The sequence below is a fragment of the Cricetulus griseus genome, chromosome 4 (assembly GCF_003668045.3).
Source record: "Cricetulus griseus strain 17A/GY chromosome 4, alternate assembly CriGri-PICRH-1.0, whole genome shotgun sequence".
NCBI lineage: Eukaryota > Metazoa > Chordata > Mammalia > Rodentia > Cricetidae > Cricetulus > Cricetulus griseus.
In genome coordinates, this window is record NC_048597.1 from 89,169,153 (window position 1) to 89,183,794 (window position 14,642).

General features: G+C 46.3%; 1 protein-coding gene across 1 annotated transcript; it reads left to right on the forward strand.

Moving 5' to 3' along the window:
• Nucleotides 1-2,902: 2,902 nt before the first annotated feature.
• Nucleotides 2,903-12,430, forward strand: Ccl25 (C-C motif chemokine ligand 25). Its single transcript, XM_027416082.2, has 5 exons — nucleotides 2,903-3,009; nucleotides 6,190-6,307; nucleotides 6,400-6,521; nucleotides 9,536-9,632; nucleotides 11,986-12,430. The coding sequence occupies exons 1-5, from the start codon at nucleotides 2,937-2,939 to the stop codon at nucleotides 12,017-12,019; spliced, it is 444 nt and encodes a 147-aa protein (XP_027271883.1). The 5' UTR covers nucleotides 2,903-2,936; the 3' UTR covers nucleotides 12,020-12,430.
• Nucleotides 12,431-14,642: the final 2,212 nt, after the last annotated feature.

Genomic DNA, 14,642 nt, shown 5'->3' on the forward strand with positions numbered 1-14,642 from the left:
CTTGGCACAAGGTAAGGCAGGGCCTGCTCACAGGTACGTGGGGTATCCCTATGAAATGAACAGGTGTGAAGGCGGGTTCCGGGCTGCTTCTTCCAGACAGCCAGGGCTGCCAGCCTCTTACCATTAGTACTTCAGGAACCTGACATGCAAATGAAACTCCAGGAGAACCCTCACTTCAGTCCAGATGCTCAGGTAGTGCCCATACCTGCATCTTTGCTGATGACCTCCGGGTCTCTGTTCTGGAGCCCTCCACCATGGGAGGACCACTCACGTCATGAACAATGTTTTTGTTGTTCTTGCTGTTGAGAGGAGAATCTCACTATGCAGCTAAGGTTGGTCTCCCTTGGCCTCTCTAGTGGTAGAATTTGTAGCATTTCTGACCCCCCCCCATTGGTACAGGGCTATATATTAGGCACTCTACCAGAGCCCTCATTTTACTAAGGCAGATACTTACTAAGTTGCTTTTACATTCTCTAAACTCTGCAGTTCAGGCAGACCCTGAATTTGGATGTCTCAGTCACCCAGGTACCAAACTCATGTAGAATATGTGTGTGTGTGTGTGTGTGTGTGTGTGTGTGTAGAGACATAAATCCCTGGCTGACCTTGAATTTCTGATTTTTCTGCACCAGTATCTCCAAATGCTGGAATTGCAGATGTGCACCTCCAGTTTTATGTGGTGGTAGCATTAGACCCTTGATTCTCATGCGTCCTAGGCCAGCACTCTGCCAACTCTTCGTCCCCAGCCTAGAACTTTGTCTTTAATTCACAGCCTTGCAGCTCTAGAACATTTTGTCTCCTGCCCACACACCTGCATCTTGAGCAAGCACTTGTGCCTGTCCAAAGCTACTCGCTTAGACTCCCTCTCCTTTTCCCCATGAAGGTTGCTGGCCGGGCAAGCCCTGCCTTGATCCTCAAGTTGGGAAAGGGGGTACACATTCCAAGGAACTCTTCCTTGAGTCTTGGCCTCAGCGGGTATTGGGAGGAAACGGGCCATAGCCAGCCGGCTGGTTTGCCACGCTGCGTCTCCAAGCCGGCAGCCACGCGGATCGGCGTCCCAACCCAGCCTCACCCACCCGGATCCGGAGAGGAACCTGAGAAGCTCAGGGGTCTGGGGGGTAAGGGTGGGGACTTGCATCTCCTCTGCAAAAAGACTGCTGGGTTCCTCTCCAGCTGGTGCTGTGGCTAAACTTGCCGCCTCTACCCCCGGTGTAAGCCCCATCCAGAAGTCCTGCCTTAGGCCACAAACTCTTCTATTCAGTACTTCCCCAGTTACACGCCGGCTTTAAATTCTATCCATCAAGCCCTTTCAAATGTCCACCATCAAGTCCCACCCTCAAGTGCTATTCCTCAAAACTCGCCCCCTAGTGCCATTCTCCAAACCTAGCGGTTACGGGGGTGGGGGTGGGGGGGTGAAGGGTGGGGGTTGGCTCCGACTGAGTAAGACTAAATGGAGCCGTGAAATAAGAAGTTCAAAGTGTGAGAAATTGCCAGAGAGAGGACTGGGGTAGCCAGCCTGGGATGCCGGAGATAAAAAGTTAAAAGCCCTCAGTTGTGAGGTCCTGTGACAGGCCTCCCCGCCCCTCCCCCGCCCCGCCAGATCTTCTGAAACCCTTCTCCCCCATCCCCCAGTGGGTCATGTTAACCAAAAGAAAGAAGAAACGCTTTCTAAGTCAATCTTGTTTTGCTTACTGCAGACAGTAGACGCTGCTACCTGGATCCTGCCTTCACATTCCAAACCAGAGCATTTTTTTGTTTTCAATGCTGTGGTTGATATATATATATATCAAAAAGCAAAAAACAGGTTTTTTTTGGGGGGGGATGATTCGCAATATAATATTGGGGAAAATTCACGTGACGCTTACTGCCCCATTGCAAGTGTACCTTTCCAGACAATGAGATGCCCAAAAGTGCCTGCCACTAAGCCTGATGACCTTAACTTGATCCACTGACCCTCCAAAGTTGTCCCCAGATCTCCATGTCCTCACTGTTCTTTTCGTGCCCCAACCCCCAATTCAATGCATTTTAAAAAGTGCACCATCGACTATAATTTCATTTAGCCATTAAAAAAATGAAATTATGAAATTTCAGAAAAGTGGATGAACTGGAAAATGCATCACCAGGTGACCAGGCTTAGAGGGACTAACAGTGCAGTTCCTTCTCTCACGGGCCTCAGCTTTGCTGTTTGCATTTATGTGGGAGCAAGAGTGTTTAAGGCTAGAACAGAGCTAGAAAAGGCTCCTGCTGCCAAGCCGGGTGACCTGAGTTCCATCCCCGGGACCCACATGGTGGAAGGAAATAACACATTGTTGTCCTTTGACCCCACAGGTATGCCATGGTACAAGTGTATGCCTCCCCCCATGTGTAAAACAGTAAAATATCTAAAAGTAACAAAACAATTTTAAAGCCAGTTAATTCTAAAGGGATGCATGAGAGGATGGGGCTGAAGGTTGTTAGGGGAGAGGGCTGGGGACAGTGTTGGACCCCATATAATAAGGTAGTGGGAGGAGGTGCTGGTTGAGAGGGGACGACCTCAAGGTTCAAGAGGCAGGTAACTTGGAGAGACAGATGCAAGCTAGGGCTTGGTCTATCTGTGGGAGGTATAAGCCCCAAAGAAGTCTCTCAGAGCAGGTGGGAGGGAGGAGCAGAGAGGGAGGGAGAGAAGAGAGAGGGCAGGTCACTGCAGGGTGGGGCTTGACTATAAGGGTGAAGGCGTCCATCGATCCCACAGGCTGTACACCCTACAAGCAGGCACCAGCCCTCAGGATCACAACGGCACTGGCACTGGTGAGTCCGCCTCTGACTAGAGCAAATACATTGTCAACTGCCTCTCCTTCAGAGACTGGCTTGAGACACCCGTGTCCTTACCCTTCCCTTCTACTTCCATAGGTGGCCCCATTAAACCTTCAGGCACTTACAGAGGAGACCTAGCCTGCACCATGAATCCATGGCTCTTTGCCTGCTTGGTCGCCTGCTTTGTTGGGGCCTGGGTGCCTGTTGTCCATGTACAAGGTACGGTCCTTAGCCATACTTTCCTTGACCCAGTTTTCCAGATGTTGCTTTCTCTTCTCACTTGTCCCTCCCCACTTGTCAAAATCTCCACTGATTTTGTATCCTTTGCATTCTTTAGCGGTTCGTGAGAGGTTGGGTACAGCAAGAATTCCTGGCACTACTGGGGCTGGATGGGTAGAGATGAAGGGTCCCCGGCTACTTATTCCAGGACCCCTCCTCTCTGGAGGGTTTCCTTTGCAAGACTAAAGAGGCTTAGGAGCTGTAGGAAGCAGAGGGTGGCTTCCAATTGGGGGAAAATGTACTTACAGCCAGGAATGCATTTTGATGCTCTTGCTCTGCTAGGGGTGTAAGGTTGAGCTGGGATCCCTGGTGATCTTCCGAAGTGTATTCCTTGCCTTTCCTCCCTGTGTAGTCTAACTGAGAATCTAAGGTGGTCCTTTGTGGAACTCAGTTTCCTCATCTGCCAAGTAGGAATGAAAAATGTAAGGATCCAATGAAAAATACTCCCAGCCTGGTGGTCAGGGAGCCATTTCTGGCATCTTCCTCATCCTACTGGAAAGCTGGTACTTGAGGATTTAGTCACTCAAGACCAATTCAAAACAAGGGACATCCCCACAGAGTCTTGGCACTGGGCTGGGTGCTTCATCACAGAAACATGGAATCTCAGCAGGTATCAAAACAAGGTTCCAGGTCAGGTTGAGGACCCAGGATCCTACTCTGCCTGCTCTTCTACTAGGTCCTACAGGTCCAAGCTTCCAATAGAGTCTGCTTTCTGTCCAGGAGGGAGGCTTGGTTTCTTTCCACACAGTCTGCTATCAGAGCCAGGCCCAGCCTCTGCCCTTTGATCCTGGGAGAAAAGTGGCCCCCAGTGTAGGAAAACACCTGCCAAGGATTCTAGGAACCCCAGTTATTATCTAACATCATTGCCCCTTGTCCTCAAGAGCCAAAGTGGAGGATGGTAAGGAGGATGAGCTCTCTCCTGGAACCACAGTACTGGGCTCTAAGATTTGACCCCCAGAGGCAAATTTGGCAGATGGGGCTCCCAGATAACCTTGAAAGCTGGCTAGATTGAGGAACCAAGTTTTTTTTTTAACCAAGTTTTTGTTGTTGTTGTTGTTTATTCATTTACTTCTCTCCTTTCCAGAACTTTGTAGAACCATCTCCTTCTCCTTGGGTGCCCCTCCTAGCTCCTGCACATATTCTTGTGGAGATAATTTCTCTGCCTCCTCTACCAGGTTGAAACTCCCCTGAGACACTAGGTCCAATTTATGTCTGTGTTGTCTGGATATTTGGTACCTAGCAGAACTCTTCAAGCTTTCCTTAGGGGAACCAACAAAGAACGGCAAGATGGGTTTAGCAGTTACTAAGATGAGTAAAGATAGGAAAAGGAATTTAAGCTGTTTTTATGTGGGGACAGGCCAGCTCATGGCTGAGCTCTTCAGAAAAGTTGAATAATATATCCTGTTTGGTTTATATATCCTAGTTATGTAATACATCTATTTATTTATTTTATATGCATGAGTATGGACCTGTATGTGACAGTGCCCATGTGGAGAAAAGAGGACAACTTTCTTTCCACTATGTGGATCCTTAGGATTAAACTCAGGTTATAGGGCTTGGTGGAAAGTGCCTTTACCTGTCTGGCCCAGGATTTCTTTTTAAGACAAGGTCTCACTATGAGTAGAGTCCTTGTCACAGTTTAGGTGCTTTGGGACAGGGTCTCATGCAGCTCAGACTAGCAGGGCTTACAAACATGCATGTGTCTCAATGTCTGGTTAACCATTTTTAGCAAAGTAGGGATGGGCTGGGTGCCCCCCAAGTGTGCACTTGACCTCTACCTCAGAGCAGAAACAGAAAACACCTCGGGCTGTTTCTTTACCTACCCACAATTCCTGCCAGTGTCCTTATATCAAGATCTAAGAGCAATCCAGGAAGCTAAGCTTCCTTATCTCCCACATAGCCTGTTGACCTCTGTATCTAGAAGGTGTGTGTGTGTGTGTGTGTGTGTGTGTGTGTGTGTGTGTGTGTGTGTGTGTTCACATCTTTGGTTGTCCCTGACAGTGATATGCCCCTGGCATCATGGATGTGACTGGGTCATCTAGTTGCAGGTACCTTTTCTGTGATGACTTTTTGTTGTTTGAGAATTTTATGTATGCAAATATGTTTTGATCAAATCCATTCCCTAGTCTCTCTCCTCCACTATTACCCTTATCCCCTACCACTTTCCCCACCCGACTTCATGTTCTCTGTTTTTAAATCCACTGAGTCCACTTAATGCTGCCTATATGTAAATGGCTGAAGGACCATCTATTAGAGCAGGGGTTTTTGTGTGGGTTTTTTTTGTTTTGTTTTTTCGAGACAGGGTTTCTCTGTGTAGCTTTGGAGCCTGTCCTGGAACTCTCTCTGTAGACCAGGCTGGCCTCGAACTCACAGAGGCCTCTGCCTCCCAAGTGTTGGGATTAAAGAGGTGTGCCACCAACTCCTGGCTGAGCAGGGGTAATCTTTCAGGGACCATGTCCCTGAAGAAAATGGAGCCTCTCCTAGCAACCATCAATTTCCAATAGCTCCTCAGACAGAGGTAAGACTTGATAAGCTTCCCCCATCCACCCATGCTGGGCCTCTGACGGTCTTGATCTTGTGTGAGTCTGTGAACTCATCACAGCTGCTATGGTTGATGCGTGCAATGACCTCATTGTGCCCACCAAATATACTGTCCCTGAAGATGCCCACTTCCTCTGAGTCTTACAATTTTTTTGCCCCTCTTCTGAGAAAATCCCTGGACCTTGTGGGGAAAGAGTATGATATAGATGTCTTGTTTACAGTCTCTTACTCTGAATGTTGGTCAGTTGTGGGTCTTTGGGATAATTATCATCTACTACAAAAAGAAGCTTCACTGATGAGGGTATAACTTATGAGTATATGGTTAAGAATGTAGGGGACAGTTTATTACTATGTCTGTTGATTAGAATAATAGTATTAGGTTCTCACTTAAGGCCTAGTCAGTCACACTTACACACACACACACACACACACACACACACACACACACACACACACAAAGTGCTATATGTGTGTGGAGGTCAGAAGATAATTTATGATTCTCTTCTATGCGGGTTCCGGGGATTGAACATAAGATGGCAAGCACCTTTACCCACTGAACCATCTCATTTGCCTCTGTAGGTGCCTTTGAAGACTGCTGCCTGGGTTACCAACCCAGGATCAAATGGAATATTCTTCAGCGCGCTAGGCATTATCAGTGGCAGGAAGTGAGTGGAAGCTGCAACCTACGTGCTGTGATGTAAGCAGGATCTTCGGTGTTGCTGGGTGGGAGTCATGCATGCCTTATACCCTCACACCCTAACCTGGCACCCACCTTTCCACCCTTTGTAGATTCTACTTCCACCACAAAGGCCCGGTGTGCATGAACCCAAAGGACAAGGATGTGAAGATAGCGATGCGGATCTTGAGCACTAAGAATAAGACAGTTGACAATCCCCAGAAAAGCAATACAGGTAGGTAAGACCCCAGCCAACAGCTCAGGGAGGAAAGCTGCTCAGCATGCTAGCATGGCCCCTTCAGAGAGAGTCAGTTGCTAGTGAGTCAAAGATGGAGGGAATAGCCAATCAGTTGCACCGATGCCCAGTCCATGTGCACCAGCAGTCAACCTCAGGTGTCCTTCCTCAAGAGCTTTCCACTTTTTCTCCTTTTCAGTACTGGGCATTGAATCTAGGCCCTGGAATATGCTACACAAGTGTTCTACCATTAAGAAACATCTCTGTTCAGTGTGTGTGTGTGTGTGTGTGTGTGTGTGTGTGTGTGTGTGTGTGTGTGTACGAACCTGTGCATGTGGTGATGAAAGCTTCTATTGCTCCCCTGTCTTTACTACCCTGAGAAAGGGTCTCTTACCGAACTGGAAGTTTGCCACTTTTGACTAGGATGACTGACCAGTGGACTCTTAGGCTGTGCCTGTTTCCATCCCCCAAAACTAAAATTATAAGAATGTGTAGCTATACCCCATAATTTTTTTTCTTGGTGGTGGCACACACCTTTAATCCCAGCACCCATAAGGCAGAGACAGGTGGATCTCTGTGAACTCGAGGCACTTTGGTCTACAGAGTTAATACTAGGACTAGGTACTTAAAGAAACTGTCTCAAAAAAAACAAAACAAAAACATTTTTTTCTTTTACTTTTTGAGATTTTAATAATTACATCATCTTAACCCACATGCCTCTCTTGTCCTCTTCAAAATTCATGGTCCCTTTTTTTCTTTAATTGTTGCTATGTAATACATAAATTCCTACACATATGAATTTAACCTGATCAGTCTGTATATATTACTTACATGTATGTTTCAGGGCTGATCATTTTGTATTGGATAACCAATTTGTGTGCTCTTCCATGGGGAAGGCCATTTCTCCTACTCTCAGAATGGGAATAGTCTAGGGTTGAAGCCTCCTTGACTCCACCTGCCCCCATCTACATTAGCATGTGTAGAGGACAGTAAGCTACGCTTGTTAGAGGCTGGCTACAGGTGTGCCTGACCACACCTATCAGGGCGTGGTCAAGGTGAGGTCAGGATGACGCGTGATGGGTTCTTAAGGGGTGGCAAAGCACATGAGAGCCCCTCTCTCTGGCCTCGCTGCCTTGCTGCCCTGGCACACTCTGGCTTGCATTTGGCTGGTGTTTATCTGAATAAAGGTATCTCAACCATATAGACTACAGATCGACTTCGCTCGCTATAAGCATATCTATTGTTGCAAACTTCTTAGTCTCCTGGCTCTTAAAATCTTCCTGCTCCCACAAGGACACCAGTCGGACATCTGGGGAACCAGAATAGGTCCAAACCAGCCCCCCCCCCCCGAGAATGTGGATGCCAGTTGGGAGTCCAGGGCAGTCTATGGGGCCTCTGGCAGTGGAACCAGTATTTATTCCTAGTGCACGGATTTTGGGAGTCCATTCCTTATGAAGGAATACTCTCTCAGCCTAGATACATGGAGGAGGGCTTAGACCTTGCTCCAAATGATGTGACAGACTTTGATGGATCCCCCATGGGAAGTCTCACCTTCCCTGGGGAGTGGATGGGGGGATGGGATGGAGAGTTGCGGGGGGAGGGGGGAGGACAGGAGGGAGAGGGAACTGGGACTGGTATGTAAAATATGATTGTTTTTAATTTAAAAAAAATAGAGGAGAAAAACAAAACACCAGCTAGGTGATAACATGAAGGAAAACAGAGGGATCTCACACACCTAACAGGTACAGGGGGGAGGGGAGCTGTTTTTGCACTTGTGTGTTAAGAAAGTTTTGGAATGAGCATTCCCCACAGAGCTGTGTGATAAAGTTGTGACAAAAAGAGAGATTTATTTATTTATTATGTATACAGTATTTTGTCTGCATGTGTACCTGTATGCCAGAAGAGGGCAACAGATCTCATTATAGATGATAGTGAGACACCATGTGGCTGGTAGGAATTGACTCAGGACCTCTGGAAGAGCAGTCAGTGCTCTTAACCTCTAAGCCATCTCTCCAGCCCTGTACTCCTTTTCTAACATTTTCTTAACCTAGTATTCCATTTCCCTGGACAGTTTTACTTTGTTTCTACTTTAATGCATACCTACATGGTTTTATTAGACTATATAAACTGTAGGAACCACAAATGAGAAAAAAAATAAAATATTTGCCATTTTAAGACTGGCTTAACACAGCCCTGATATGAAAATATGATGCCTACGCATTAGTTCCCCCTTCAAAAACTCAGACAACAGATCCTGTTGTGCCACCTGTGCTTGTACGAATAATCTACAGATAATTAACGGGCATTGCATTAGGTCACTGAAACTTAACGTCTACGCCAGCAACAGAAAACTAATACAACTTAGGAAAGTACAGGTTCTGGGGGAAAAAACTTTTGTTTCTTTGGTTTTGTTTCACTGGTGTCTTTACTTGGAACTTAGAACAATACAGCACTTTTGAATTAATACTTATTTTTCATATGTATTTACCTCCACAAAATCTATATCTCAAAAGTAAATGAAATGCTTAACCCCCAAACAATATATTGAAAACTGTTATTAAAATGTGAGGACTGGAAAAAAAAAGACTGGCTTAATTCAAGCAGGGTGGTTGTGGTGTACACCTTTAATCCCAGCACTCAGGAGGCAGAGGTGAGTTCGAGGCCAACCTGGTCTACAGAGCAGGTTCTGGAACAACCATAGCTACACTGAGAAATCCTGTCTTGAAAGAAACAAAATACACAGATAAATAAATAAAATAAACCCATTTATTTTAATTTTATGTATGAGTGTTGGCTTTTATATATGTGTACAAAAAGTGGGCCTGGCAACTCGGGAGGCAAGAAAAGGGTGCCAGATCCCCGGGAACTGCAGTTACAGATGGCTGTGAGCCATCATGTAGGTGCTGGGAATTCAACCCCAGTCCTCTGTAGGAGTGGCAATTTTCTTAACTTCCGAAGCATCATTATGGCCTTTGTTGGAACACTTACCTGTTTCTCTCTCCATTTTCCAACAGGCTCTCACACTGTAAGGAAGAAGTCAAACCATGCGAAGTCCAAAATGGGGAACCCCAGCAATAACAGCGCGAGGAATGCCACCCTAGGCCGTTCTAGGTAAGGACTCTTGGTCATGTGACCTTCCTCCATCCATCACTTTACTGACGGGGGTGTGTGTGGGGGTCTAACCTCAGTAGCCGGAAGCCCGCTGTAGGTTGTGCGGTCTCACCCTGAGATTCATGTGCAAGGATCCTAGTTCATGCATTTAACCCAGTTTAGGGAGCACCATTAAATGCTAACATGAAACACCAGGGAAGTGGGCCAAGAGTTGCTCAATCGTAAGCAAACAGAAAATGTCTTCTCATGCCACTCACATTCGCTTCCCCTCTCATCCCTTCCTTTCCCTCTCCTTTTTTCTTTCTTTTTCCTTAAAAAATGTTTACGCTGATCGAGTCATTGTGTGTGTGTGTGTATGTGTGTGTGTGTGTGTGTGTGTGTGTGTGTGTGTGTGTGTGTTTGCACAAACCATGCTTCCAGCTGGAGGTCAGGGGCCAGATTGCAGGAGTCAGTTCTCACTTCTCACAATGCGGGTTTCTGATGGAATGCATGTTACCAGCCTTGGTGGCAAATGCCCTTACTGCGGAGCCATCTGGCTTCTCTCTCTCTCTCCCCTTTCTTTCTTCTTCCTACCTTCCTTCTTCTTTCCTTTCTGTTTTCTGTCCCCCCCCCCCAAGCTGGTCTCATGTATCTCAGGCTGGCCTCAGACTCCCTGTGTAGCCAAGGATGCCCCTGAACTTCTGATTCTCCTGTCTTCACCACCCAAGTGCTATGGTCACAGGCATGCACTACCATGCTGGTTTATGTAGAGATGGAGTATGGAGCACCAGGCTGGTCCTTTGGAAGAACAGTAGACACTCTTAATTGTTGAGCTATCTCTCCAGTCCCATAAGAAAGTCCTTCCTCCCTCCCTCCCTCCCTCCCTCCCTCCCTCCTCCCTCCCTCCCTCCCTCCTCCCTCCCTTCCTTCCTTCCTATCTCCTGTTTCTTTCTACTACAGGGCTTGAACCCAAGACCTTGTGCATACTAGGCTAGTAAGCACTCCCCCCAGCCTTTTTCTTTTTAATTTTTTCTTTTTTTCTTAATTTATATTTTACATTCCAATCCCAGTTACCTCTCCCTCCTCTCCCCCCCACTCCCCCTCCTTGGAGAGGGTAAGGCCTCCCCTAGAAAGTCTACTAAGTCTGTCCCATCATCTCATTGAGGCAGGACCAAGGCACCCAGCCTTTTTTATTTTTAATAATTTATTTTTATTTTATGTGCATTGGTATTCTACCTGAATGAACATTTGTGTGAGGGTGTCAGATCTTGGAGTTACAGACAGTTGTGAGCTGCCACTGGGAATTGAACCCAAATCCTCTGGAAGAGCAGTCAGTGCTGAGCCATCTCTCCAGCTGCCTGGCCTTTTTATAATTTGTATTTGAGGCAAGGTCTTACTAAGTTGCCTACTTTATAAAGCCTTGAATTCACTCTGTAACCAAGGCTGGATTTTAGCTCCTTTTACCTCAACCTCTAAAATGCCTAGAGTTATAGGCATATGCCACCATGCTTGGTGTCAAAGTAACACCCCCACACACACTCACACACACACACACACTCATACACACACACACACACACACACACACACACACACACACACACACACACACACACACACACACACACACACACACACTGTGTGTGTATGCCACTGCGAGCTAGTGGAGTTTAGAGACAACTATTGGGAGTTACTTCTTTGATGGGGGAGGTCCTTCTGGATGCTGTGAATATATGTTTCTCTTACTAGTTTGTTAATAAATACTGATTGGCCAGTAGCCAGGCAGGGAGCAAAGGCAAGGCTACCAGACTAGGAATGCTGAGAAGAGAAAGGCAGAGAGGGGTTGCCAGAGAGATGCTATGTAGCCGCTGAAGGAGTCACATGCTGTAACATTACAGGTAAGACACAGTCCCATGGCAATACATAGTTTAATAGAAGTAGGTTAATAATTAAGAGGGAGCTAGCCAATAGAAGCCTGAGCCACTGGCCAAACAGTTTATAATTAATATAAGCCTCTGTGTGTTTATTTGGGACTAAATTGTTGTGGGACCAGGTGGGAAAGAAACTTGGTCTTCACTTCTTTCTTCCCACCATGTATGGATCCCAGGGATCAACTTCTGGTCACCAAGGTTCATGACAAGCAACTTTGCTTGCTGAATGACATCTCACTAGTCCTCAACATGACACATCTAATACCAGATCTCCTGAATCGAGCACATGTAGGGTGTCCTGTGATTTAATTCAGTTGAGTTCTGACACTGTCTACATGCAGGTTAAGGACACAGCTATATGAGACTGTCCCCTTGAAAACTCTAACTCCCAGAGTCTCACCTATCTGTTGGAGGGGGACAATACTAACACTGTCTATTTCACAGGATGGCGATGATGAATAGAAAGATCAACAACTAAGTTACTCAGAGTGAGCACCAGCTGGAGGATGGGAGGAGTCCCCTGAGGTGCTATCTCCTGAGCTCGACATGGCCACTGAACTCATGAACTCAAACAAGCTACAGTTACCAGTGCCTGACTAAGCAATGTTTCAGCATGGATGAGTGAGGGGCTCACAGGACCACCCTTCACTGGGGAGCTACTGGCTGTTGATTGCTGAGAGAAGGGAGTCTTTTTTCCACAGTATATACTCCATGTCCATGCAAGCAACCCTATTTAAATGCGATGATCCACACACAAAAGAAAAGAGGTATGAAAGTAGGAAGAAGGCATCTGATGGGAGAGAGGGGACTAGAGGAGGATGAGTATGTGTGAAAATGGTCAAAATGTAGACATATGTGAAATGGTCAAAGAATTAAAAAATAAAAACATTAAAAGCCATTAAAAATTAATTACTTGAGCCTGGTGGTGGCGGTGCATGACTTTAATCCCAGCACTCGGGAGGCAGAGACAGGAAGATTTCAGTGAGTTCCAGGACAGCCAGGTCAACAGAGAGAAATCCTGACTCAAATAACAACAACAAAAACCTAGTTACTCACAGTGATGTCTGGTACATGGTGTGTTCTCAGGAGGTTAGTGCCAGTACTTCAAGTTTGCCTGCTATAAGTTGGGGTTCCTGTGATCCCCCTCTTTTTATTCAGCCACTTTTGCTAGATTATCAGTTTCCAGGACTCCGGGAAGCACTTTTCTTATATTTCTTAGTTATTCTATAGGATGTTATAAAGGCTATGGATAATCTAGGACTGGTGTTGCTGAAGGAGTCTGTGAAGAGACACCATGACCACAGCAACTCTTAGAAAGAAAACCATTTAATTAGGGAGCTTACAGTTCAGAGGTTTAGTCCATTATCATCATGACAGGACAGGGCATCATGCAGGAAGACATGGTGCTAGAGAAGGAGCTGAGTGTGAAGGAGCTACATCTTGATCCCAAAGGCAACAGGCAGTGAACTATGTCACTGGGTGTAGCTTGAGCATATATGAGACCTCAAAACCCACTTGCACAGGGACACACTTCCTCCAACAAGGACAAACCTCCTAATAGTGCCACTCTTTATGAACTTATGAGGACCAATTACATTCAAACTACCACAGAGTCTAAGTATAATCACAAGTTTGAGGCCAGTCTGGGCTGCAGTGTAAGTTTGAGGCTAGTCTGGAATACACAGCAAGGCCCTGCCTCAGAATACAGACAAACAACAGACAAATAAAAACCAAACCAAAACAGGACTCAGGAGATGAGTCAGGGATAAAGAGTTTGCTTTTGAGTGTGAGGGCCTGAGTTCAGGTCCCCAGAACCAAGCAAACCTGGATGTGATAATGTATGTCTGTAACCCCAGAGCTCTCATAGTAAGATGGGGGAGATAGGAGATCCCCTAGAAAGCCAGCTATGGCTCTAAGCAGCAGTGAGCAAGAGACCCTGCACTGTGTGAGGCGAGGGCTGACACCTGAATTTGTCCTCTAGCCGCCATATTCATCCTGGAGGGAGGCTCATTAGATTCAGAAAGTAATGGCTCACAGGTGTCAGAAGTCCCTCGCACTTAACCAGAAGAGCTGATGCAAGCAGCAGTGAGAACCACTGAGGAGAGGAGACTCCAGTTTGTAGGTCTTGAAGAGAGTGCCTGGATTGCAGCTTTTGTGAGTTGGCACTCGGGCCAGGATGGGTAACCAGTGGTGCAGCTGCCTTTGAGTCAAATGTGCTGCTGCAATAAGTGAGCCCTCACTCATGCTGCTGCAAGTAAGTGAGCCCTCACTCATGATGCTGCAAGTAAGCCCAGAACACCTATTGGTTTGTCAAGTTGGACTTTGGTGGCATTGTTACTTTGATCTATAGCAGTTCTCTGTCTGGGGTGAGTAGATGTTTGCTCACGTCGCCCCAGGGAAAGTGTCACACACAGAGATGCACCACCTTCCTGGCACACTAATGTATTTGTCAATCTGGAAATTCTTTGCCCTCACAGTTCAATATTTTTATGGCGGTGTTTCCACACAGCATGCTTGATTATTAACTTCTTGTTCAACTCTTCTCCCCTGTTTGGAGCTTGAGGGGTGGAACAGAAGTCTAATCAATAGCTCACTTTTCCTTGTGACCAGCCTTTGACACACTCAGGAAATTCAGTGACACCCAGGAAATCCAGAGGTCTTTGGAGCTCTGTGTCAGGATTTGGGGCCAAAGACCGCCTGTTAGAACAAAAGTTGCTTCTAGGGACCAGGGACATGGTTCCTTTAGTAGAGTTATTTGTAGCATTGATGGAGTCTTGGTTTTCATCTCATACCTGCATAAACTGGGTGTGGTAGCGGTGCTCAACCACCATCCAGCACCGAGGATCTGGAGTCCAAGCTCTTCTTTAACTATAGTTTTGTTTTTGTTGGTTTTTGGGTGGGTGGGTAGGTGTGTTGGATTGTTATATATATATATATATATATATATATAATATATATATATATATATAGTGTGTGTGTGTGTGTGTGTGTGTGTGTGTGCTTGGAATAGAACTCAGAGCCTTGTGCACCTTATCACTGAGCCATCCCAAGCCCTCAGTTAAAATCTCTTTTGGTTTCTTTTTGAGACAGTCTCATGTAGC

Bases quoted from the DNA above. Each gene is read 5' to 3' on its own strand.
- Ccl25 (XM_027416082.2), top strand. From the start codon at position 2,937: ATGAATCCATGGCTCTTTGCCTGCTTGGTCGCCTGCTTTGTTGGGGCC. The intron at 3,010-6,189 runs GTACGGTCCTTA...TTGCCTCTGTAG, and splicing joins GCCTGTTGTCCATGTACAAG to GTGCCTTTGAAGACTGCTGC. The intron at 6,308-6,399 runs GTAAGCAGGATC...CACCCTTTGTAG, and splicing joins TGCAACCTACGTGCTGTGAT to ATTCTACTTCCACCACAAAG.